General features: G+C 47.5%; 1 protein-coding gene across 1 annotated transcript in view; it reads right to left on the bottom strand.

The window, feature by feature from the left end:
* Window positions 1–26,961, bottom strand: part of LOC103624635 (Hermansky-Pudlak syndrome 1 protein homolog) — a 112,120-nt gene that overhangs the window by 29,774 nt on the left and 55,385 nt on the right. The window contains exons 4-5 of the mRNA XM_017725869.1: window positions 10,166–10,339; window positions 9,437–9,608 (exon numbers count right to left, since the gene is read on the bottom strand). Of these exons, the coding sequence (XP_017581358.1) occupies window positions 9,437–9,608; window positions 10,166–10,339 (346 nt within the window). The remainder of the gene's footprint in view (window positions 1–9,436; window positions 9,609–10,165; window positions 10,340–26,961) is intronic.

The following is a 26,961-nucleotide window of genomic DNA, read 5'->3' as shown; positions in this document are numbered from 1 at the left end:
TGTCCTGACTCCACACGGGGCTGAGTGGTGCTGGGTCCAGCGACCCCAACGAGAGCCCCATGACTGAGGGTAGGGAAGGGGAAGGTTTGTGAAGACAGACCATGAGACTATTTGTCGTGGCAGGGACGAGCAGCAGCTTTCCGGCACACGAGCCTCTAATCAGGTCTGAAACAAGAGCAGCAAGCTTCGGGCTAAATATAGCTTGGAAATGATCATTCTGATTTTAAATTAATGATGATGGTCAATTATAGACTGGGACAAAAGGGCAGCTGGACCCTGTGGAGCATAAGAGGATGCTGGCAAAGGCAGCAATAATAAATCCCTGCAGACAGAGAGGGAAGAGATACAATTAGAAATGGAAAAACAATAACATGCTGTGAACTCCTGTAGCACTGATGCATCCCCGATTCTGCTGCCCAGCAGTGCTGTGAGCTCAGCTCCCAGGCTCTGCAAAAGATGTAAAAGCCTTTCTGAAATGCTTTTACATCTCTCTTGAGGATTGGGCCTGGAAAACCAGTGGCAGTGTGATGGCTGGGGACAGTTCCTCCCCAGCTGAGCAGGGGGAGGATATCAGCTGGGCCAGCCCTAGTGCAGCCATAGGGAGTGGTGTGAGCTCCCCACAACTCACACTGGTCACCTGGCAAAAAGAAGATTTTGCAAATATTGCTGAGGAGACGTTGCTGTTGTATAAAACTGAGTGTGCAGACATGTCAAAAGAGTCAAAAAACCCAGTTCCCAGGTTTAAAATTCTCTGTACAGGGGCTGCTGCCTAAAATGTAATGCACAAAGTGTGTAGGAGTGAACTAATGAACTCTAAACTGAAATTACAAACACAATCTGTATTGGATTTGAAGATCAATATGTTGCAATTGGATTTGAAAATTAGCCCAACTTGTTTTCTGACCTCAAATGCTTTACATTCTGGCTGAAAATAAACCATCCTGGACTTCATTAAATCACCTCTTCAGGCTCAGCTTGGCACTCTCCCTTCACAGACCAAAACCATGAGCAGACCAAGCTTAGAGGAAGAAGGTCTCTGGTTTTCCTTGCCATTTCCGTAGGACCTACAACACCATTGAAGACACACCTTCTACAGTGATGTTTGAGCAGGGACTGAAAAGCAAAGCAAGTCCTCATTATAACCTCCTGGAGCAGCAGAAGCAGGACATCCATATGTCCCATCTCCCCCATCTCTAGGAAGCTACTTGGCCTCTTGTTAAAAATTCCTGAGCAACTGTTCTAGGGCACAGGCATCACTCAGACAGCACAGTGCAGACCAAAAACAGGACAGAAAAGCCCTGGCTTGCTTAGTGTTCCTCTTCTGCCTCTATAATATAAAATAAATCAGTTAGTTCTGGTAATATTAAAATTTTATGATAAAATATACATATCTAGCTCAAATTTTCTTTTCCATGTCTGTTTTTCTTTCTGTTTTCTTCCTTTTTCCTTTTGTTGAGATTTTTGCAGGATGAAGTTCCTGATAGTTCTTCAAGTCCTGCCTTTAGAGGTGGAGTTGTTCCTGGAGCACCCCAGATGTCTTGGGCATCTTTGGTCTATACACTCCAAAGGGCACCTAGAGCAGCTCAGCAGCCAGCAAGTGGTACTGCAGGAGCAAGAGATGAAAACCTAGGGGAGGTGGAGATGCAGTAATGCACAGATATCCAAATATCCTCATTTTAGGAATAGGGATTTAACTAATCCCTTTATTCCTATAGCACTTGTGCTGCTCCATCCACAGATTTCGAGGCCACTGAAGATCCATACGGTCAAGACGACCAGTGGTGACACATTTTCATTTGGGATTTCCTGGGCTGCGCAATGTCCATGTGCGCGGCACGGCGCAGGCACAGCGAGCCAGACGCTTCCGGGAGAGCTCAGCTCCCTGCACATGTGCTGCACAGATGGGCTGGGCTGGCACAGTAAATCTGCCATTTTCCTACACACCAGGGTCTCTCTGTGAGCACCAATGGACCCTGCAGCGCATGTGCAATAAATCCCTCCCAGGAGCAGTGGGGCAAGCTCAGCCCGTGCTGTGCAGGCTGTAGGGGCAAATGCTGGAGCATTGCCCCATAATTCAGAAGGGTGGCAGCCCCAAGGCCTGCCCATGTAGTACCCCTGGCTGGATTTCCACATATCATAAACCTGGGCACGTGTTAAAATCCTCAAGAAAAGTCCTCAAAATCTTCTGGGACAGCATTTCTAGGTGGGAAGGCAGAACACAGCAGAGACGTGGAGGAATAGGAACCTTGAGTACGGAGTTTGTGATACTGAGGATGAGACAAAGTCACTGAGCTTGATAAGGACATCTAAGTGACAGAGGGTAGGTTTATATTAGATATTAGCAAGCAGTTCTTCACTGTGAGGGTGATAAGGCACAGGAGCAGGCTGACCAAAGCAGCTGTGAATGCCCCATCCCTGGAAGTGTTCAAGGACAGGTTGGATGGGGTCGTGGGTAACCTGGTCTACTGAAAGGTGTCCCTGCCCATGGCAGGGGGGTTGGAACTGGGTGATCTCTAAGTTCCCTTTCAACCCAGCCCATCCCATTATTCTGTGATATGTCCATTTTCTTACCCTTGCAGCTGGGCCTGTGCCAGCATCCCATGCCAGCATTGCTACCTGTGGGGCCCTGCGTTGAGCTAGAACTGAGAAAAATGTAATTCAGTATTGCTCAGTGGCTCAAACAGTTCACAGCTCTGTCCCAGAAATGGTAATGCCAGCGCAAGGTGGGGCTCACCTCACAGGTCATGAATGAGCTGGGGGGGCGTGGAGCAGGAGGGCTGCAACACCTCAGGATGGTACTGATACCCAAACTCTGTACTGTGACACCATGGGTCAAATCTGACCTCTTCCAGAGCATCTCCCATAACCACATCTCCCAGGACCATGACTTTCACTTTAGTGTCGGCAGATCTCTGAAATACATCTCCTGTCCTGATTCACTGCTTGTCATTCATGGAGCACCTACTGCAACCTTAAGTAAATTGCTCCCATGGTTAATTAGCCTCCAAGTACGTTATTTTTCATCTGAATGTGTCTGGTTTCAGCTTCCAGCCACTGGAATTTCTTAGGCTTATTCCTGATACATTAAAGAGACATCCACATTTGGAAATCTCTTTCCCATGCAGGTAATTTCAGATTGTCATCCTTTAAATTAAAAAAAAAAAAAAAAAAAAAAAGGCGATGCTGTAACAAAGAATGCAGCTGCACAAAGAAACAAGTTGTTATTTCAGAGCTGCCCAGCTGGTTTAGCATCTGACTGACTCCCGAGTGCTGGACTTGACAAACATGGGTTATTTCATCTGCTACTCCCTGAAAAACTACAAAACAGAGTGCCCACCCTGCACAAGCCCCAAATGTAGGAACAAGACTGGCCTGCCTGTGGTTGTGGTGGTGCCCTGGCGGATCCCTAGAGCAGGGAGGCAGATCTCTGCCCCAACAGTGATGGGTAGAAAAAACTTCATCTTGTGTCTCAGCTGGCTGGTGAGGGGCACTAAGGCACAGGCTTCACTTACTGACTTCTTCAGGTTCTGCAGCAGCAGAAACAGGTACTAGACCCCACCAATGCCACATGCTGCAAAGCCTTTATCCTGAAGTGCTGTATTTCAGACAGGATTTTCATTCTGGGGAGCAGAGTCTGGTGTGAACTAGGTATAAATCTGCTGATATATTGTATTCTCCACCTGCTTAGCATCACCTTTCTTCAACCAACCTGATCTGTGGCAGGGCTGCACAAGCCTTCCAGAAAAGAGGGCTTTATGTCCTTGGGGGAACTCAAGGAATTAGGAGACAGGGACTCACCTACCTCTAGCCTCCACAACATGCTGTGACAATTTCTTACACAATGCCATTGCATACCACGTGAATAACCTTCCTCCTTCTTTCCAAAGCTTCCTTCCAAACTTCTTTCTGCACCATGGATAAACCACCCCATTCACAGGCTCTTGGGCCTTGGTAACATTTCCTCTGAGCTGCCTCTCTTCTGAGCTGAAGAGCCTGTTTAATCTCTTCTCATGTGAAGAAATTACATACTATGCACATCCTCAGCTCCTCTCCCTGTAACTTCCTGGTTCTATTACATCTTTTCTGAGGGGAAATGACTAAGATTCTAGATAGTAATCAGAATGAAGGTACAAGGTGTACTTATACAGTGCCATAATCTCATCTATGTCTTTTCTTACCCATTTTGTTCTTCCTATATGGGTGACTGTGATTCTGGCATTTCAGAAATCAAATTAAGTTTCAGAAGTAACAACTATATTAACTCTTTCCTCCTACAAGAGCAGCAGCTAAATCTTTTGCTTATATCTCAGCTCCTTGACCCTGCTGTACAACCAACTGCAAAATGAGTCATCACATCCTTCGCACCTCATTTCAACATATTTATGAATTGAGTCACTCATAAGTTCAATGCTACCAGAGCTTGAGTTCATGCTGCAGTGACCCCCTCCTCCCTTTGTATCATTAATTTAAAGTTCCTTGTCTTGTGGCTTGAATTTTTGCACAAAATTCTTGCTCTGGATCTCTTGAGTGTCCTGGTACAGTGTGTGCCACCAGCCTTGTGGTAGCTTGTGTAATACAATATGGCAAGGATATACTTTTTTTAAAGAAAGTCAAATAGCCGAAACAGCTTCTAAAAATGCAGTGTTTACAAGTCCCCTGTGTCAAATATGGCAGAAGTCCTTGTCAGCAAGAGGACGGGAAAAATGCCTACATTCATTCCTAAAATTCATCCAGAGTCCTTCCCTTTGCCAGATACCATCTACTCCAGTTACTTATTTCTCCTTCTTACTTGAATTTAAACAAACAAGCCCTGTCCATACACTGTCTTTGGCTGCTATTTGGATAAAAACCAATGCTTGAACTGACTGAGGTGTGCTGACCTGCACAGACAGACACAGCCCTCTCCATCCTCCTGATGGCAGAGACATAAGGCAAGGGCAGATATCATCAAAACGCTACCAAAGTCTCTCCTATTTTTAGCACCTTGATTTTGCTTTGGTGGAACCCCAGTGTTCAACTTGTGCCATTTCATGAGCTTTAAGCTAACAATTCTCTCTACCAGATTAGTGTTAAAAACCTCGGCTTGGGGTTGATTTGTGGGTGAAAGGAGCAGGGCTAAAGAGTGAGTCAGGTATTAACCTGACCCCTACTTGGCTGCCCACAAATAACTAAGACATGCCCCCTCCCAATCCTGGTTGGGATCCACAGCTTATATCCACAGCTGGCAGGGAGGAAGGGCTTCGCCACCACTGGCAAAAGTGCTTCTCCAGCTTTATAGGCTCCATTCAGAGCGCTGTGGAATGACATCACCAAAAGGAGACACGGAGAACCAGGCGGGTGGTTAAGTCTCCACAGGCATTACAAACCAGGAGCAAGAGGCAGTAAAATCATGAAGGATGAGAAACTCTCGTGCCTTGCAAGGGAAAGACTGACAACTGGAAGCCTCCTCACCTACTTCTGCCATGTGGCTGGCAGTGCTGTGGCTCTGTGACCAGAGGATGGATGCACAATGGTGATTCAGTGGCAAAGAGGGGCCAAGGAGGCTGGAAAGAGGGCAGAGAAAAAGCCAAGGAGGCACAAGACCTGGTGACTTTGAGATCTGTGGGATGAGGAATAAGGAAAGAATGTAGCTCCAGACAAGATTTTCACTTCTCTGGTGACTCAGCAGTCTCAGGACCTAAACTGGCCACAGAGCATCAACAACAGGCAGTCTAGCATGGGCAAAAAGCCCTTACCCTGCTGCATTGCTGCAGCTCCTGCCATGGTGGAGGTAACACACTGAAGCTTGTGAGTGTCCAGTGGCAAAAACTGGGCTACACCAGCTGAGGAGCAATGGGTCATGAGAGCCCAGAGCCAAATCCATGCAGACATGCCAGCCTAAGTTTTGTACCACATGTTCTGAGCTTTAACATCTTTTAGCATCTCTCCTGCCTGATAGCTTTCCCTCGTGTTTCTTTTCTTCCAGCACCAAATGCAGCCATGCATTAACCTTTGTGTCAGATTCCTGATCTGCTGTTAAAATCTATGTTAATTCCTTAGAATCCCGTATTTTTTTTTTTCCCTGAGCAAATTCTGAGCAGGTCTGGGATTCCTGTACCCGCAGACGCAGTAGGTAGCTAACATGGTCTGCTCTGCAACAGCTCAGGCTGCATGAATGGTCTAATTAACACCTCATCAAACTCAACTGTTGGTTGTGTCTGGAGAAATTCTCTCTTGCACCTGTGCATCCACGAGACAGCATTTGTAGCCTCCTGCACAGCAGGCCCAGCCCTTGGAGCAGTGCTCCACTGCAGAACCTGTCCTTGCAGAGCGTTCCGGCTCCAGGCCCTGCCGGCCCAGAGTGACACCGATGGGTGTGGCTGCTCTGAGCTCTTGCTCCGTGCAGGGTGTTGGAGGAGCTCAGGGGCAATAACTCAGCGCTGAAGGGTGTGCGAAGCCCAGGCTTCTGTGCTTTAGGCTCTCCTCCCCTCACTATATCCCATCTCCACCACTGGGAAGTGCACAGCTGTCACCCAGCACAGCTCGGTGTCACCTGCCTAAGGACAGCCTCGGCAGTGGACAGTGTGCACACCCTCCTAATATGCTGCAAACCTCTGGGTGCCCAAACTGCCCATTGCTGTAGCAGACCCCAGAGAGAGGTGGCACCTCAGGAAGGGTTCAGTCCCACCCTGTCCTGGAGGACAGGCATAGGGATTTAGTCAGAAGAGCCCTGGAGGTGTCCATCTCCACCACTGATTCAGATAGAGCCTGATGTTCAGCAGATACAAATGCCCAGCTCATGCTGACACTGCCATTATTTCAGGACAAAATTTTAACACAAAGAGTAAGTTTTGCTTAGTTGCTTAAGATAGCAGCTAAAAATGGTCTACAATGTTTGGAACACAGAGCATGGAACAGGAAAATGTTATTCTAGTTAATATTTCACAGTGAGACTTTTCTCTGAGTGTTTTGGGACCTCAGGTATCTCCAGAGGCTTTCCCTGGAGGACATCTCCCTGGGCTTCTCTGAGGTCTCCTCTCCCATTTCAGCTCATTTCCATTACTTCCCTCACCAAAACTCACTTCCTCACTTTGGTAACAAGGCAATGCTTGCCTGGCAGACAAATCCACCCATCTCTCTTCGGGGGTGTCACCTCAGCCCTCCAGCCTTAGTTAACTCTTGCTGCATAATCTTCCACTTGAAATATCTCCTCCCACCTGGTTGACTTCTGCTGTTCAGCACATTTTTTTTAAAAGAAGAGAAAAATTGCAGATTTCACATCATCAGGACTATGAGCTGCACACACTTCAGTCAGGAGCCTTCATCCTACTGTGAACACTACGTAGACCACTCATGGTCTAGCAAGGCAGATGGCAGATTTGAGAGAATCTTCCTAAATTCCCTCTCCTCTCTGCTGTTTGCTGACTGTGTGTGGCTCATTCAAGACCCTGAGAGGCATGTCCTGGCTGTGACAGCACCAGGCACATGCTGAGCCACATCCCGCTGACCAGTTCTGGATGCTGCAGAAGAAAGAGCTCTTGGTAGCACTAACCCACATATTGAAGAGACCTTGGGGAGCTACTGGGAATAAAGCTCATGCTGTCAAAGAGCTTAGGCACTGGGGTTTGTTTGTTTATCCTTTTGCAACTCCATGTCCAAATACTGCAAATGAGCGTTAAACCCTTTGTCTTTGTGTAATCAGACTTATCCCTCCTCTTTACGCCCTGCCTGGAAATAATGGGGTCTTTATGTGGAAAGACAAGCAGCTCTTTTCCCACAGGACCTTGCGGGCTGTATGGCCATGCAGGCATGTGCTGCTTGCCGTGAGCTGCAGACACCAGGATTTGGAGTGCAGGACACAAGGTTTCTCCACGGGAGAGACAAAACACGTTGAGCACCCATGTAACAGAGTCATCCTGAAAGGCAGGGATGGCAGCAGAGAAAAGCACATGCAGCTTGCAGAGCAGGCATGCCCATCACAGCTTTTCCACGGCAGTTGGGGGTTTATGGACAGCCCCCACTATCCCGTCACCAGGGCTGCAGCTCTTACATACCTTCCCTTTCATTTGAGATGGAGTGTCTGCCATTATCTCCACCAGACTGTACACTACAGCCTTGCTCCCAGGCTTGCCGTCAGTCAAAACACAGCCCAGAAACATTTAGCTGCTGGACCACCCTGGCCGTGCGACTTGGCTCTTACGACCCCTCTTCTCTGGGACCCGGCTGCGGTGCACGAAGGGCAAACACAGCAGTAGGACTTCCCTTTCTCTAATAGTTTCTTGGCTCTCATCCCCATTGTTTTCCTTACTCAGCCCGCTCCTCCCGGCGCTAATAGATTGCCTGCTGATCAAGGCTACTACAACATTTTGTAACTCCCCCTGCGCCGCTCTCACGCGCGGCACTGAACGCGGGGCTCCGTCAGGCGATGCTCTCACGCGGCATCGGTGGCAGCTGTGGTGTGGGCACAGGGGCTGTTCCCCCACTTTGGTCAGTGGGAGGGATGCTGGCGTCGCAGATGGTTCAACCAGCTTTATGGTCTCTTTGTGCTGCTGCAGCAGAGCTGAGAATCTGGCCCTGGCTCCCTCCCCGCCTCGCTGGGGACTGCATCAGTGTGCTGTTTATTGTTTCTGCCAGATCATTCCTGCAGATGTTAATGAATGCTAGACCCAGCTTTGCTCCCAGCAGAGTCCCTTCCACACCTCCCCCTGCCCAGCCTTCTGCACTGGAGTTTCTGTTTACAGTCCTGCAGGGAATTTCCCTTCTGCAGCATGGTCTTCGAGCTGCACAGTCCCAACTCCTGCTGCCAGCAGGCTCCCACACCTCCCTGATTCCTGTAGCTGTCCAGTGTCACCTCCAGGTGTCTGCATCCCTCTCTGTCACCATTCCTTCTCCACCTCTGGCCCTCCCAAACTAGAGACATGCCAGTTCCCCTAGAAGGGAGAAGAGAGCTTGGCTAGTGAAGAAAGTTGCTACAGGTTCTTCCTCTGCACAGATGGAGAAAGCACAGGGAGAAGAAGTCACCAAATAGGAAGAGCAAAGCAATTTGTCCAGGAGGACCCAGAGATAATAACGTCCGCACTGGTAAGTGGTGCCAGGACCCACATCCTGATCCTGCAGCCCAGGGGCATGCAGCAGCCTGCATCCACACCACTGCATTGTGTTAACATCCCAACAAGGTGGACACCTCAGTCTGCCTGTAATTGGGAAACATTGGAAATTCTTGGGAGAGTGTTAGTCAGTCCATCCCCAAATCCCACCAGGGACCTCTGCAGAACTTTAGCGGTACAGATGACCATGTCCCAAAGCCTCTGGTACTGTGGTGGCCCAGCCACACAGAGCCTCACCATCCTGGGGGCTGTTGGACATTGGAAGCCAAAGAAAAAACCTTCCTGCTGCAAAGGCCATTGGTGCCAGGAGGGGTTTCTGAGCTCTTTTTCATCAAAGCAACATAACCTACCCTTCTAGGAAACCAATGACATTCTTTCTGGGCCTTCCAATGTTTGGCCCATAGAGGTGTGCTCTGGAATAAGTGCGGATAAGCTGCAGCAGGCTTCTCAGTTGAGTGTAGTCCTTTCCCAGCTGGCTGCCATTCACCGAGCGGCCGATCAGTGTCCGATAGTTATTGGGCTCTGAGAAAATAAAAACAGACAAGCAAAACTTGACAGCTCTGCTTCCTCCTCTGCACTTCCAGACAGACACACAGCTCACCCTGTCACACAGCTCGAGCTCTGCAGAGGACGTAAGCAGCTCTGAAGAGCAAGAGAAGGAGCCTTTGAGAAGTGGATGACAGCCACTGCCTGCTCTCCTGTGCCCCTTTTGCTGTGTGAGGGATGAAGAACCTGTACCTCAGCACCTTGCTCCTGTCCCTGTAAGGTTGCCCATTTCCCCTGGCACTGTAGCCACCATACAAGTCCCTACAGTAGCTGGTTTGGCCCCCCAGGACCAGCTGAGCCCAGCAGCCAGGGCAGAAACATTTCATGTGCTTAATACCGAGAGAAATGTCCAGCTAAGAGACTAACTCACACCAAGTCTTAGAGATGGTGCTGCCATACAGCAAGGGCCTTTAAATCCCTCTGAAAATACCCTGGCAAAGCATCCTGGGAGCTACAAGTATCCTCTTCCAAAACTGAGTGTCTTTCTGCTACAGCAAGCTCCGTTCCTGTGGCTCTCCTGTTCCCACACTCACCGTTGCCCAGCTCCCAGGAGATGTTGTACTTCTTGCTGGCACTGTACTTCAGCAGGCTGAGGGCATTGGAGCTGTTCCAGGAGTTGTTGGGATTTCGGCGCAGAGCATTCAGTGCAAAGATCAAGTGAAGGCCAGAGCAGTCAGCAAAGTTATAGAGTTTGTCTAGAGACCTGGCTGGGAAGAAACAAAAAACAGTTTGTAATTCAAAGGAAAGCTAGTTCCAGGGGGGTTCAAATGATCCTGCTGTCCATCATACCTTGCCTTCTATGTAGGATGAGCCAGGGTCAAATGCCATCCCCACGACATCTGTAACTGCAGAAAGACACCTGACCTTTGAAACCCGGATAGGATTCCAGGTGTGGGTTCATCTTCTTCCAGCATGAAACTTGGATGCCCTCCACCTCTGTGTCAGAGCTGGGGCCATGTTACCAGAGACAAGTGACTTTATAACATCGCTTTTCATCTGCTCTTGGCAAGGAAAGTTCATCCTTTCCTGTGCTTATTCTGCCTTGCTTCTCTTCCAGAGCAGATCCCTGCAGTGCTTGGGGAGCAGACGAGGAAGTCACCACCCTAGAGCTGCCACCTCTCCTGCACCCCACAACAGCCTGGTCTCTGCTCTGCAGCCCCAGTGCAGTAACCCAGCCCCAACAATGATCAAGTAGAGCCTCCATGCATCATGCACCTGGCTGACATCTGTCCTGCACACAAGGAGTGGAGCTTTGTGTCACCCCCTGAACCTGGGGAGAGAGGGGCTCCCTGCCTAGTGACAGCCTGGCCAAACCCTGCTGCCCAGCAGGCCCTCTCAGGGTGCTGGGGGCTTTGTGGGATCCATGTCCTATCTGCTAGCCCCAAAACTCCCTGGATGGCACCTCCCCATACTGTGGCCTCAATGAGCAGTGGGGGCACAAGCCAGCAGCAACAACAGGAGAGACAAAAGAAAGAGCTGACCCACTATTTAGGGAGGTGTGACACTAGCACAGGGCAGAGAGACAAAAACACTTAATGCCTTTTTTTTCTGAAAACTTCCCTAAAAACTCAGCAGCAATCACATTGCTGATGAAGCTAATGCCAGCGTTAGCAGGATACAAACTCACGTGACAGCGAGAGGAGATTTGGTTAAAGAGCAATTAGATAACTGTGGTGTTTTCAATCATCCGTGCCTGTTGAACTGCATCCCAGGACACTCAGCAAGCTTCCTGAAGCAGCCCTGGAGATGCAACCACTTAACTGTGAAGAGCCACCAGGGATAGGGAGGTTCCAGGGGGCCAGGGAGGGCAGACCATAGGCTCCACTTTCAGAAGAGGGGAAGGAGGTGCTTGGGAATTACAGAGTAGGCAGACTGGCTTCAGGTCCCAGAAAAACACTTGGACAAATAACCAAGTTGCTTGTCAGCACTTACAAAATATAAGGAGATGGTCAAGAGCCACAGGAAAGTGCCAAGAGCAAATCACACTGAAGCAATCTACTGACAGGAGAGCAGGGCTTGTGGGCAGCAAAGCAGCCATTTAGGTCTGGTACCTTGATGGGGTCTGAGGCTTCGTACACAAAGGATTGCACTTGATATTCCCTCCAGAATTGGAGGTAACCCTGATCTAGACTGAACTGCAGTGAGAAATATGCACACCTAGGTCAGCTTTCAGTAATTTGTTGTTACAGTGAAGGGTTAGGCAGCCTGCTCTGGGGCTATTTGCACATTTCCAAAAAAAGTGGGGCATAAAGGAGCAGAGGATACATCAGACTTGCCACGGCACCAGGGTGATAGCATGCACCACCTTTGCCAAGGAAAATGAAGGGGATGGAGGGAAGTCACCGCACACTCAGGGAATTGCTCTAAGCCCAGGAGTGGTGCTCCAAGATTTCCTGCAGCCATGCTGCCCACCTGAGGTGCAAGGGAAACAGTGACAAGTGGGAGCTGCTCGCTCCAGGCGGGATAAGCTGTTCACTCTATGTCTGTGTTTATTCTGTTGCCTTTCCTGGTCACTGAAAGTCTCAGTGAATACGGAGCCAGCTCTGAGGTCTGAGAAGAATAAACTTATTTTCAAAGTAAAATTTTAAGGAGGGTCCAGGAAATAAGCTAACTGAATAACTAACATTTAATGCAACACAGAAAAGTTATGGAAAGAAGAAGAATGCAAAAATGTGGAAGATAAATTCTTAATCCCTTTCACAACCTTTTTTGAAATGCTACTGGTTGTTTGAGTGAAAAGTAGCTGAATTAGATTAAACTAATGTATTCATCCCACTGGTTCAGGCACATTAGCTGTTTTTCTGGATGTTTAGTGAATTAAAGGCAGATACAGTTACTTATTACTAATTTACTTCAGACTCCAAGGCAAAAAGCTGCACTTGAAATGAGACTCCTATAAAGAGGAGAAGACAGATACCCAAATGACAAATCAGGATAGCAAAAAAGGTGTTACCTGCAGTTCCCCTGCTAGAAATGAAGCTTTTTCACTGGCACAAAACAATTGTACTACAAAAGCAGATTTGGTTCATGTTCAGGAGCCACTGCAGAAGACTGGGAATTGATTTTCCATGCATCCATGAGAGGAAACAAGATGTCTGTTTATCCCAATGCAGGGCCTGCCACTGTGAAATTGTATTTTCCCCATGACACTTATTTTGTTTCCGTGCGCCTGGACGCAGAGATGCCACGTGTATTTCATGTTCTGCCATGACTTTCCAAGCTGGAAACCTCAGCAATCAGGGGAGTGAGCTGGAGAAACACACAGATGTCTGGGGTTTGGTCCTGCACGTTTCCAATGGTCTCCCAGGACAGACCGACCTACAGCCTGCAATGAAGCTACAAAGAGCAGAAGAGTACTAATAAACCTATCTCTGCATCAAACCAGATTGTTAAAACAGCCACTCTCGATGTCAAGAGTATCAGGTGCCAAATCCACTTTCCTCCTTTATTCTTGGCAACTGTCTTGGGATAGTGCAAACTTGGAAGCACCAGTTCAGTGACCTTGGCAGCATCTTGATGATCAGTTTGCACAAGCTACCCAAGCACTGGTGGTTAAGGGGCATGTGTCTCACTTCTGAGATGATCGCCTTAAAAACTGGACATCTTCATTGCAGACAGCTGCAGTTCGATGACAAGAATACCATCATGCAGTGTATGACAGCAGCGTGCTCAAGTGGCCAAGGAGGCCAATGGCATCCTGGCTTGTATCAACATACAAAGAGCAGAAGAGTACTAATAAACCTATCTCTGCATCAAACCAGATTGTTAAAACAGCCACTCTCGATGTCAAGAGTATCAGGTGCCAAATCCACTTTCCTCCTTTATTCTTGGCAACTGTCTTGGGATAGTGCAAACTTGGAAGCACCAGTTCAGTGACCTTGGCAGCGTCTTGATGATCAGTTTGCACAAGCTACCCAAGCACTGGTGGTTAAGGGGCATGTGTCTCACTTCTGAGATGATCGCCTTAAAAACTGGACATCTTCATTGCAGACAGCTGCAGTTCGATGACAAGAATACCATCATGCAGTGTATGACAGCAGCGTGCTCAAGTGGCCAAGGAGGCCAATGGCATCCTGGCTTGTATCAACAGTAGTGTGGCCAGCAGGACCAGGGCAGTGATCACTCCCCTGCACTCGGCACTGGTGAGGCTGCACCTTGAGTGCTGTGTTCAGCTTTGGGCCCCACACTATAAGAAAGACATTGAGGTGCTGGAGCATGTCCAGAGAGGGATGAAAAAGCTGTTGAAGGGTCTGGAGCACAAGTCTTGTGAGGAGCAGATGAAGGAGCTGGGGGTATCCAGCCTGGAGAAAAGGAGGCTCAGGGGAGACCTTATCACTCTCTACAACTACCTGAGAGGAGGCTGTAGTGAGGTGGGGCTTGGCTTCTTCTCCCAAGCCACAAGGGAAAGGACAAGACCAAAGAGCCTTAAGTTGTGCCAGGGAATGTTTAGATCAGATACAAGCAAAAATTTATTCACTGAAAGCATTATCAAGCATTGGAACAGGTTGTCCTGGGAAGTGGTCGAGTCACTATCCCTGGAGATATTTAAAAGATGTGTAGGTATGGCAGTTAGGGACATAGTTTAGTGATGGAGTTGGCAGTATTAGGATAATGGTCGGACTGAATGATCTTAGAGGTCTTTTTCTACCCAAATGATTCTATGGATGGCTAAAGCACGAAAAGAAGCCCATTTAGAAGACTTTGAGTGATGTCCAGTCCTCCATATGTACAAATAAGGCCATAAGAAAATGCTATAAATATTTTACTGCCATGACTAGGGATGGCAACATTACTTTTGAGTAATGAGAACATGAAGAATTGTGGTATTATTAACAGCTGGCTAAAACTCACTTTGAATTCTGGATAATTGCACTGTTTTTTCTTCATCAAACAAAGAAAATCATACAGGAATTTAACCTTTCCCCAGCTAACAGATCATTAGGCAAGGCTTTTACAAAGCACTTCAATAGAAAAAGCCATTGTTGTACCAGAATGAATCTTAATAGAGCAGAACTAGATTTATAAGATGTTCTCCCTGCTCCTTCTCCCCCTCTGCCCAGTGCAGAGATGCACATGCTCAGCACTCATGTGCCACTTGAGCTCAGCAAGAAGGAATAACGAAAAAAAAATGAAAAAAAGTGCCAGGATGCTGAGAGTCAGCTTCTTCCATTTATAATGCTCATGTGGTTGGAGTGAGGCCACCCAAGGCAGCAAAGCCCCATGCTCTATCCCCTCATGCCTGGCATCAGTATTGGTGGCAGGGGTCGCACTGGGGTGGGTGCCTTGGTGGGGTTGGGGGCGACAAAACGCAGTGGTTGGAGTGAGGCCACCCAAGGCAGCAAAGCCCCATGCTCTATCCCCTCATGCCTGGCATCAGTATTGGTGGCAGGGGTCGCACTGGGGTGGGTGCCTTGGTGGGTTTGGGACAGACAAACAGCAGCCAGTAGTCAGAGACAGAGACCATGTAGCCCTGGCAGAAAAATTAAATCAGAAGATATTTGGGATTTCTCAGCCTTTTACATCCTTGGTTGCAGAGGCTTGAACTCATTTAGGGAGTGAATACAGTCCGATGAGGCATGGCTGGGTGGCCAACAGTAAAGATCTGCTCCTAGTCCGGCCCTCAGCTGAAGCTCTGCACAGAAATTAAAGCTTTTAGCTGCTTGTATTGATCTCATACCCTGCACAGAGAGAGACAAACAATTTCAAAATGCAGAAGGTGTCTGTGAAACCACAAATGATGGTGGGGTTCAAGGGACAAGTACGTCCTTTGGGATTCTTTCCCATTATTCTTCTTTTTATACAAGGCTAAATTTTAATGTTCTCTGAAAGATGGATGGTACTTAACTCTGTAGCATGCCAGCACAAAATCTGAGGCACATTAAAATATCTCTGGCAGTTTAAAATAATTGGAAAGACTTTCCAGTTGTAGTTACTGAATTAAACATTATACTAGAGACTTTATAAAGAGCACAGTATTGACCACTGTTTGGTAAGAGGGACAGTTCAAGAATCTCTGGGTTTGAAAGTCTTCCACATTTTTTATTCTGCTTCAGGAATTTTGCTTTGGCAGAGTTTAGCACAAAGAGTGGAAATTCATGTGTACGCTGAGATGGAGGCTGGGATCAGTCAGTGGGCTGAGGGGTGGCGGGGCATGGCACGGTGTGCCAGGGGCTTTCATAACTCTGGAAAGGCAACCAGAAGGATGGGAAAGAAGATCCTGTTCCCCCTCTATCCCCACCATCCACCACAACCATCTCTTGCACGTACAGAGCATGCGAGCACCAAGGAGGGTGAGACAAGAGCTGAGCATGGGGTGGGCGGCACACAGCACAGCTCCCAAATCCACAGGTTAGCTGAGAGACCCATCCAATGAAGAACAGATGAACCCTTCTGTGGATATAGCAAAGAAATGTAGCTCTAGAAATAACGATTTCAATTAATCACAGACATTGCTCAACTCTGCGTTCTCCATAAATTCTGAGCAAGCCTGGAGCATCCCTGCACACAGCTCCTGGCGCCAGCACTGAAGCCAGAGCATCCCCTGCCCCTTGAGCACCCCAGAGGAGATAGCAGAGCGATAGGATTGGGAAAGACCTGGCAAAGAGCAAAGAGAAGCCCAAAGAGAACTTTACAGGGAGGGGGCAGAAAGGGCAGTACAGGCTGTTCAGCCTAGAGATGAGTAAGATGGCTGGTCAGAGCAATGAATGGAAAAAGAAAGATATTCCCACTTACAGAAGAACAAGTGGGTACACGGAAAATTTATTTACAAACAAATTGGCACCACACTCAGCTGAATCCCATTTGCTCTGGCTCTCTTGTGTTGAAAATCCTCATAAAACCATTTGTGTGTGGCAAGGACTTGATGTTTTGTCAGCAAACAAATATGAATCAGAAGATATGCAACAGACAATTAGAGTAACTCCAGACCCATGGGACAGGTCTGCAACATTGGCTTGAAATCTTCCAATGGATCGCATCCCCAGTCATGACAGGTTTCAGACACGGCAACCAGAAAGCCCCCATCCACAATCTGCACAGTTAGAGCACCAAAGATCAGCCTTCCCCATCACTGCAAAGCAACATCCCACACTGTCCGTATGCACTGTAACATCCAGCTTGACCCACTGGATCAAGGGAAGGTTTTCCTATTGTAGCTGCATGCTAAGCCATTCCTTCAAAGCTGCTGCTTAATGAGAATTTTAGAGATTTCATGGCTACCAAGGAACCCACACAGTTGCTGGAAATTGCATTCTAGTGACGACCATCCCAGCTGGGAAGCTGTTTGGTTTTAATTCAGTCTTCTGAAGCATTTTGCCATCCAGTAAAACCACACTGTATAAAGATGCTGAAGAATTCCTGGGCAAAATTGCTGGCTGGAGGGAAAAATTTGCTTGCCTCAGATACACATTTCACCTGAAATGATCTCTCTACCTGGTGAGACTCCCAATGCTCTCCAAAGAGGATTAAGGTTTTCAGAACTGTCCCTTACCTGCCAGGCTCTCCTACTGCTCCAAGGCAAGGTGCAATGTTGGAAGTCTGTTCTGAGTGACAAGAAGTGCTTTGGCAGAGTCTAATGGTGCTATAGAAAAGGGATCTAGTTTAATCCCATCTGAAGAATACCTGAAAGTTGGAGGAACTGGCTTCAATACTGCCAGCCAGCAAAGAAATGCTGCACACTGTGTGTTAATGAGAACCTGGATTTTATATCCAGCTGGAGGACAGATGGGGGATCTGGGGCTATTCCCTTTGGAGTATCAAGGGGGCCTTTTTCCAAGGGAATTGTCATCATCCCTGGTCTTTAAGCAGCCGAACACTGACCCTCAATATTCATTCAAGTATTTAACTAGATTTTTCATTTCACTGCCAGAGCAGAGGTGATTATGCTGACCACATGAGCAAGGTTTAGTCCTTAACACTGCCGTACAGAAATAGCAGTGTGGGGGCTTGGTGTCAATCTCTCACCAATAAGGAGCTTGGCCGGCAGCCATGGATTGTGGGCTGAGTTCCCAGCTGGCATATAACTTGGAAGACAACCACGAGGTCTGGGTTCAATATCCAATTGCTAAGGAGTCTGGCTGACAGCCTCATTTTGTGGAATGAATCCCAAATTAATATAATTCTTTTGATACCAGACATGGGGCATGGCCTGTTTCCAAATGCTCTAAGGCCTCAGATAAAAGCCATAGGCATTGGGTTCAGTGTGTAAATGGTATTGAGGTCGGATAACAGTCAGGATTGGGCTTAATCCTTAGATGGTGAGAAAAAGGAATGAGCCCTGAGCTCTGCCTTCATGCAAAAAGAGAGAGCTCAAATGAGCAGAATAGCTCTGTTTTCAATCTTCGCGTGGTAAAGAGCTCACAGGACAGTAATGGTTTCTAGGAACAAGTGTAAATTGACATGGAGCTTCAGAAGAGATGTGGGATCTGGGTTCAATCTCCAAGGGCTGTAAAGCTCAGATAATGGCCAGAGGGACAATTCCCAAACCCTCTGTTCCAGTCTGGTGTCTGGGAAGAAACCAGGATCATATTACAGCTAAGAAAGCTGTTTTCTCCTGCTGCATAACTTAAGGTATTTTCCCTTTTGGATCAGGATGAATCCAGCATCTTCTAAAGTTTCAGAGGGAAATGGAGGTGAGCAGGGAGAGTGCTACGTGCTTGAGTGGAGCTGAAGAACGGAGCAAGGGAAAATAAGACTGTGAGCACCACCTGCTCTTCCGCATCTTCTTGGCCACCCCAGATCACTGGATTTGAGCCACGGAAATTGCTCCAGGGAAAACCTGGATACAGCTTCTCAGCATCCTCAGTGCTCAGCAGTGCCTGCACTTCTGGGTGTCCTTGTGGCCTCTGCAGGAGGCAGCTTGTCCCGTCAAGAGACAGTGACAGCCTGCGTGGCAATTCCATCTCACTGACACCGCTTGCACAAGGGATTGGTGGGAAACAGCGTGCGCAGCAGGGAGTAAAGTCAGCAGCTTGCTTGAGTCATTCCATTTTGGATAAAGGAATGCAAATAAAATGAGCAGAAACTATTCAAATATTATTTTGTCCAGGCATTTAAAGCCCGTCTTTTACATAGGAAACCCTTCCTGGATAGGGTTTTATCGAAAGTTATATATTGATCCTGTGTAAAGCTTCAGATTTGATAGCACTATCTTCCTGCCCTTCCAGTCTCTGTGACTCTCAGTTTTATCTCCAAAGTCCAAATGAGATGGACCACAGCAGACAGGGCCTGATCTGTGAGCACTGCTATAACAGGCTGTGGATTGCGAACCTGACCTGCAGTTAGCCAGACTCTTGAGCAGCAACAGCAGACTTGGGGTAAAACCCTCCAAAACTCCTTCTCAGAGGAGGAACTACCCATTCCTAATGACCAGGGGTGCTGGAGACAAGCCCTGTCAGCACCATCCCCTGCACAGGTGGTGGGCACAGCCCAGAGTTTTGCTCTGTACTCTGTGCAAAGCTGTGACTCTGGGGACGGGTTACCCCACCAGCCACAAAGCCACCTTCCTTCGGGCTTTAGCTATGCACGTGGAGGGAGCAAACCTGCCAGGCTTGGGAACACGGCTGCAGACATAACCCAGCTCCACTGCCAGACCGTTTGCTGACAGAATGACTGTTTTATATGGCTATAAGAACAGCTATAAGCGCAGCTGTCTGAAAAGCAACAAAATCTATGATGTGTGTTTCTAAACCCAATGACAGCTGGCAGTGCTGCACTGCAGCTCATTCCTTCTTTTACACGGTTTAGTTAAAACACTTCTCTGCAATCACCCCGATTTATCAACAAACAGCAGTTTCTGGAACAATTTAAAAGCATTCCCAAATAGGTAAGAAGTGGTCAGGTCCTCAAGCACTCAGCGAGCTCCCACATGGCAGGCAGCTAGAGATGGACAGGGATGGCTGATGGGAGGACCAAACGCCCTCCCTGGCCACCTCACAGGCAGGACAGGGCTGTGAATCCCATCGGGGTGGGGGGTGTTGAGGCAGGGTTAGCTGGGCAGTTGTAGAGCATTACCCATGGATGGGAGAATGGTGATTTGTATAGTTTAAAGCCGGCTTCAGGTGCAAACGTGAGCCACTTCTGTGTTGCCAGGAGAGGTGACTTGGTCCTTGCACAGTTCTGCTCCCATGCCACATGGAGGGGGACCTCCTGTGACTGAGTCTGACCACTCAGGAAACCCTGTGCAGCCCAAACCCACAGAGGTACATACAAGATAACACCACAGCTTGCTGTTCAGCTGGATGCTGTAACACAAGGCAGAGTGAGAGGGCAATAACTGTGCCGTGCCTGCCCCCACACTCACCTCCTCCTGCCAGCTGTAGGGCAGATGACAACAGCCATGACGGGAACCCACATACCCTGTGCATCGCTTGCTGCTCAGGCAAGGTGCATCCACGTTGTTCTTTCAAGCTGCCACAGATGCAAGGCAGAGGTTTTCTTTAGAAATACTTTTTCTAGCAGCACCTGAAGCACTAACACTGCAGCAAGAGGATGGATGTTTTCAGCACTTCCCTGCAAAAAGCGAACTGGGCAGCACAGACGGAGCAACACCCTGTGCAGATGCTGCATGGCTAAACTGGAATGAAAGATGCACAGGCACAAAGCATGCTTTTAACGTGTTCACTTCATCTTGGTAAAATGCTTAGCCCAGGTAAGCTGTGCATCTAGCTCACCAATCCCTTCAGCCCAGCCAGCAGCTCCCATACTCCATTTTTTGCTGCCTAAACTGCTGTCATGTGGCAGACACACGGCTTGATTCAGAAGAGCCTCAAGCAGGGATGCAAGCCAGATCCACCCCACAGCATCCCTAGAGCCAGAGAAGGAGCAGAGCCTTGTACCAGGCCCTTTGCCTCCCACCCCCCAGATCTCTGGCTGCTCCAGAGCAGAGTGACATTGATCAGTCATGCAAGGAGGCTGAACTACCACATCGGGAACAAATTCAAACTGAGGACTTCAGTGTTGCCAAACCCCAACATTCAAAAATCATGAGTCAAACTCACAAAAAACATGGGACTGGCTCAAGAAACCTGGTTTTAACATAATTTTCGTTGCCTGCTGTTTTCAAAAATTTGGGGTGCCTTTATATATGTTTTTGAGCTCTTCTACTACCAGGAGAGCTAAAATCTGGCTTGTTTTTTTTATTCTTTTTATGGCAGTTGATGTGCAGCAAAACAACCGGTTTAATTTACAAGTTGTTTGCCTCCCTTCCCCAAGGGCGGGGACCGCAGCCGGTGGCCAGGGATGGCAGGGGCATGCTTGAAGTTCCTCAACGCCGGGTGCTGCAGCAGAAATGCTCTGCTGCTGAACAGGGGTCTGGCCATCTCCTCTTACAATCCCTAGCTATTCTACAAACCCAGAGTCCACAAATATCAGGTGCTTTGTTTTGTGGGTCTGAGTCAATGTTTCCTATCGTGCAAGCAGCCGCAGTCATGGTGTGCTGCTGAAACCGCCTGTCCCCGTCCCAGCACATCCTCTCCTGCCTGCTGACCCCATTCTCGCCATCGGCCGTCCCTGGCTGTTCCTACTCAGCGGAGCAGCTGACTTTCCTGGGAGGAAGAGGGAGTGACTATGGCTCTTCGCACACTTTGTGAGCTGGGCATCTGGTATTTTTCAAAACTCTGAAACATTTTAACTGAAAACTGTCTTAAAAAAAAACCCACCCAAAAACCCCAACCAAAAAACAACACATAAAACCGGAAATGTTTCAATCTGAAATCCTTAATTAAAACCACACTCTTTAGTACATAAAGAAGGAAGTTAAAACAGAAATGTACTTTTGCACATTACAGACAGCATTATAATAAACACAGAGCTCTGCCAAGAAAGAGGCATTTTCAAGGCTACAGTAGATGCCTCCAGCTGCACTCAGATAATGTCAGAGGGCTCGTCGCAGTGCAGAGTGTGGCTGTGTTTGAACACAACAGCGACCGACCACGCTTGGCCGGTGAGGAACATGGCAATTACTGGTGCAGACTGCGAGTGCTGCAGCAAGGACCACAACCCGCTGGGGTCAGACCTCCACCGATTCCCACAGACCCGGGTCTTAATCTGTAAAATATTTGAAAGAACTGGCCCTGGCTCTCTCTGCTCCTCTGGGCTCACAGATACGGCTCAGCTGGAGGGACCCGGTTTGGCAGGAGCTCTCCCCGGCTAATCTTTGGGGGAATCTTGTACCAAAGCACACAGGGTGGAGTCTGAACCTGATTTTGGAGGCACAGATGAACGACTGGAAAAGGCCAGCATCGCTAGCCTGATGTCCTGCACCAGGCAGCCTGGGATGTACATGTGGAATGCACGAGTCAAACCCAGTCCCCCAGCAGGACAGATCAGATATTTCATAAATGTACCCACTGTCAGCTTAAAATCTGCTGCAAGTATGGAAATCAGCCTACCCCTGTGTGAAATTCTGCAGTTATTTAACATCCATGGTCAAAATAGGCACCTGGTTTCGAGTCCAAACTTACCTGTTTTGGTCTTCTAGTGACTGGATCTTGCTATACCCCTGCCTTTCTAGGTTTTTGTTTCTTCTGGACAGCTCAAGATTAAGGTCAAGCCTCCTCTAAACACACTTTCATTAAGCAGTATTTGTTGCAGGTTTTCAGCACATTCACAGTAATGCAAGATGTTCCAAGCTTCCAATCAATTCTTCAGCTCTTTGCTGTCTTACAAGCCTTACCAAGCACTGTCAACAAACCACTGCTATGTGGGGCATTTAGGATCTCATGAACCAACTGATTTGCAGTGAGAGGACAGGTGTGCTCAGACTCCTTCTCCTCGTCACCAGCTGCAGAGCCAAAGCAGCCTTGTCTGTACGTAAGTGCCAGGAGAACAAACAAGACACATTTAAAGCCCTTATAAGCAACTACAGCAATTAGCCTCACACATGCTTCATGGAAAGATTGTTGGAGGGGAATGTTGATATGAAATTATGTCACCTGCTTAAGAAAAAGAAGAAGGAAATAGGAGGGTTGATTGGGGTTTTTTGTATGAAGAGTATTTTGGGGTTCAAAAAGAGGTGAGAAACAGATGCTGTGCATGTCTCCAGGGACCAAGAAAAAGAAAAGGAGCACAGACGATGTCCCACAGAACTTCTGTTAATGACAAACAGAACATGGAGGACATCTTTTTGAGTGTCTGACTAAAGCAGCTAAAATAACTGGAGTTGGTAGGAACTGGTTATTTTAATTACCCTGTTATCTGCTAAAGACAGAGCAGGGCAGGTCCCAGACACTCCAAGCTGCTGGAATGCGTGGGGAAAAGTTGCTCTGGAGAAGGGAAAGTAACAGGGGAGGAGATGTTTATTACTTGGATATTATTGATACAGAAAGTTGGTTAATAGTCCAAAAATGGAAGTAAATTTGAGTGCAAGTGGTTGCAAAAAAAAAAAAAAAAAAAGTCCAGCAAATTAAGGCAGTGAAGGAATAAGTAAAACGGATTAAAGATAATGTATTTCAAAAAAAGCAAATTTGAACAAATTCAGGGCACAGGTCAAGAGGATCTCTGGGGAAGGGAGTTTAAGACAGCATTTCCCAACCAGTGAGACATGGAGAGGCAACAGCTGTGCTGTGGGTCAGGGGAGAGAGCAGCAGAAAGAACAGCAGGAAAATACCCTGCAAATACGTACAAATAAGAGAAAGAAAGAGGAAAATATCAATTGATAACTCAGTGAAAAAGAGTAAGCAACATATCGACATAGAAACAGCTCTTTTCTTTAGTTTTCATCGAGACAATTAACTGTGACATGGCTGTTAGTTACATTAATCTGATGTGTGAAAGAGCAGCAGACCTGAAGAGGGACAGAACAAATGAAAGACCACTTAGGAAACCAAAACCACAGAAGTGCTCAGTAATCACTATTAAATCTGTGTCAAATTGTTTTGCCAAATACAGAAGATTCATATGTATTCAATAAATACCTTTTCTGCATTTTTCACCCAGAATTTTGCCACTATCAGCATGCCCTCTTACAATAATTCTGAATTTTGCTGAAGTGGTTTTTACTCTTGGTACACTGGAAGCATATTTATTGCTTTACTCCCCTGGGCAGAGATGCATCCCAAATACTCTCAACTTCCCTTCACCATTTGCCAGCATTTCAGGGGGATGCATCTCCTCCAGTTTTAGTGCAATGGAGATTTTACCTGAACTACTTTGTTCTTTCAAGGTGAGCAGGGAAGAACAGGGATGACTCCTAGTGATGTAAGCATCCAAAGTGCCTTGAGTGAACTCCCTTGAAGCTCCATACCTCTTTATATTCCTGGACAATAACCCAAAGCCAGCCCAGCCCTGTGGATCAACACTGCAGGTACGTGGACTTGGATGGGATGGATATTAAATTTCACAGCAATCACCCTGCAGGCACTCCTGCCACACAACTCCTCCGCACTGGTTGGCACATCCTTGGTCTCTGTAGTGATGGGGAGGGTGCTCACACAGCCTGCCAGGACAGTAGCCCCAAAGTATCATCCATTAATGGTATCATGCCTAGAGGTGGCTGTCAAAAACAGAGCGAGCCACGTAGGCAGAAGAGGCAGAGAAGAGCACAACTCACTGGTGGTATGTGGGACTCAGCTAAACACACAGCAGAAGGCTGTGCCACAGTGAGTTACTCCACTCACTGAATGGATTTAGGTGTCAGACGTCAGCTCTTTTCATGAGCAGATCGTCTGCATGGCTTTTAACACACGTGTACCCAACTGCTGAGCGACCTACAGCACCGCCTTCCCTCCTGCTCCCCTCTTACTACTGAAACACAAATCCTTCAACTGAAAATACATCAAACTCTGGAGCTAAAGAGTCGTATTAAAATCGAGTATATGAGGTGCTGGATTAAGCTAATGGTGTCATTGGCTTGCCTTCTGGGAGAGGGATCTGAGGTTTTTGCAATGTACTTGTCAGATTTTTCAACTTCCTCAGCTAAACAAATAACCACTGTTAAACCTCTGAAAGGGATTCTGCCCCCAGCCAGAGGAGACAGCCTTCTGAGACAATTCTTGGGGATAAAGGTTGATCTAAAAAACCACAATTTCTCAGGGTTTAACTGAATATCTCACTGGTTAAGTAAATGGTTTTATTTCTGGATATGGCATAGTCTCTGCTGAAAAATAAATGTATGGAAAATATTAAAATCAACTTATTAAAATAAATTCCCCCCCAAACTGCTTGGCAGTCTCTAATTAAATAATTCTACCTGAAAATCCATCTCCTCAGATTACTTAAGCGATATGCCCACTGGCTCCCACCTTTGGTAAATGGGAACCATGTGGGCAGCATTAGGAGAGGGAAGTGCAAGAAAAGGTGAGCCCAGTGAAAGGCAGATGGACACACCATGGCATGCTGGGGGAGATTAAAGTGAGACACAAAAGGAGGGATGAAAGCTTCTGACAGTGGAGAACAGGAAATTTTCTGTGTCTGAGGAAGGTTATGGGCTTGCTCTGAGAAGGAAGGAAGGTGTTAGCAACTGGAAGAAAAGAGTAAGTCTTGTCCTGAGAGAAAATGCTTCAAAAGCATTTACTTTCCAGATTAGCAATGACCTTGCTCCATTTACTGCTGAGGCTGTGGATGTTGGAAGCCTCATCCTGCAGAATGTGGCTTGTTGTGCATTATTGTACAGCTGAAAAATGCTACATGTTCCAAACTGAGGAATATACTTATGCTCACAGCACTCAGAAATGACTCAACAGATTCTCACTCAGATTTCAGGTCATCTCCTCAAACCCTCAATCTGAAACTTTAGCATAAGGAATTTCCATTTAAAGAGAGGTGATAGGATAAAACTATAAAAACTCAAACCACGTTTGCAGCCACAGACCAAGGGTTCCACATGATCTTGTGCTATGTCAGCACCAGGGGGACAAACAGGGCAAGCATCTGGACACCAGGAGGACAAGTCAGCCACTAGGATCACCTCCTGGAGAGAAAACAGAGAGACAGAGGGTGCCCAGGATGAAAGCAGCAAACTTGGGCAGTCTCAGTCTCTTCCCACTGACCAGACCTGGTGGTGATATGCTGCTGTGCAACACAACAGCTTTGATCACAAAGACTGATGGCAATGAAGAAGAAGATATCTCTAGTGATTAAGGGAGGAATGTGAAATATTTTATGCACATGTGTGTAGAAACAGACTCTGTCTTTCTAGAGCACTTTTGGCCATCCAATCAAGAAAGTCACAGATGCAGCACTTGTGTTAGAAGAGGTGGCAGCAGCAGGGAGAAGTTTATTATGCTGGTCCATCAGGCCCTAGTCAATCATGATTTCTTTCTGGTGAATTTTACTCATACTCCAGTGCTGACAAGGCCTGGGATGGACTTGTCACAACATAAGCCCACAACTATCAGAGGATCGGGAAAACTTACTAGCTTTCTGATGGCTCTTCACTCAAATACAATCTAATCACCACAAGGACAGAGCAGAAGGGCAACCCAGCCTCCACAGTGCCCTGGAGGAGTTTTGGAAATGCTGTTGATAACCATGCTCCAGGAAGGCATTGGCTGGGACACTGCATGAGTGCTGGGTTTTAACCACTGTGTTTCCTGTGTATTCCATTTCCTGACACAAGAGGTGCTGCAAGTCCTATCAGTGATGATTTCCCACTTCTCAAAGGATGGAGATCTGCGAAGTTTCCTTAGCCTCTAATGGCTCCTTCCCAAGGACAGACTCACTAGGAGGTGCAAGCTATTGGCAGCTCAAGGGCCCAGAGGAGCTGTTGACCGTGTTTAGGCCGCGATCCAGAAGACTTGATTTCATCCAGCATAAGTGGAGCTGTTTTATTTATTCTAATGGTCTGATGGTGAGGGAGGAGTGCTCCCTGGCTGCCCACGCCAGCCCTGTTCCAGGCAAGAGGTCCAACACACAGCCCTTCTCCAGAAAACACTGCTCACAGGGACAAGGCGCCCATCCTCACATGCCACCTAGAAGCAAAGTTTCAGCAGACTCATGCTGCCTCCCAAAAGACATTCATTCTTCTCTTAGACCTGTTGTCTGACATGTCTTTGCCAGCCAGGTGAGCCCATGTGATTGCTCCACATCATGCTGGAGGAATGTTTGAGCTTCCCTTCTCCAGCAATGGCCAAGGGAGACACCTGGAGAAGAGCACAGGAGGGACAACCACAGCATGGTTGGCCTCCAGGAATTGGTGGCGCAGGGCAGCAAGGATACAAGGCTTCAGGAGTCGTACTTGCCAAATAAAAGCAATAGCAAAATCCAGGATACAATGATAGCCCCGGTACATCACATGCACCATGTATGATGAAACTCAGCTAGGAGTAACCTGCTGTGCCACCTGAAGGTCTGAAACCAAGATGTCCTAGCTCACATGAAATAGTGAGAGTCT

The sequence above is a fragment of the Corvus brachyrhynchos genome, unplaced genomic scaffold (genome assembly GCF_000691975.1).
Source record: "Corvus brachyrhynchos isolate BGI_N302 unplaced genomic scaffold, ASM69197v1 scaffold61, whole genome shotgun sequence".
Taxonomy (NCBI): Eukaryota; Metazoa; Chordata; class Aves; order Passeriformes; family Corvidae; genus Corvus; species Corvus brachyrhynchos.
This window is presented reverse-complemented; position numbering and strand designations above follow the sequence as displayed.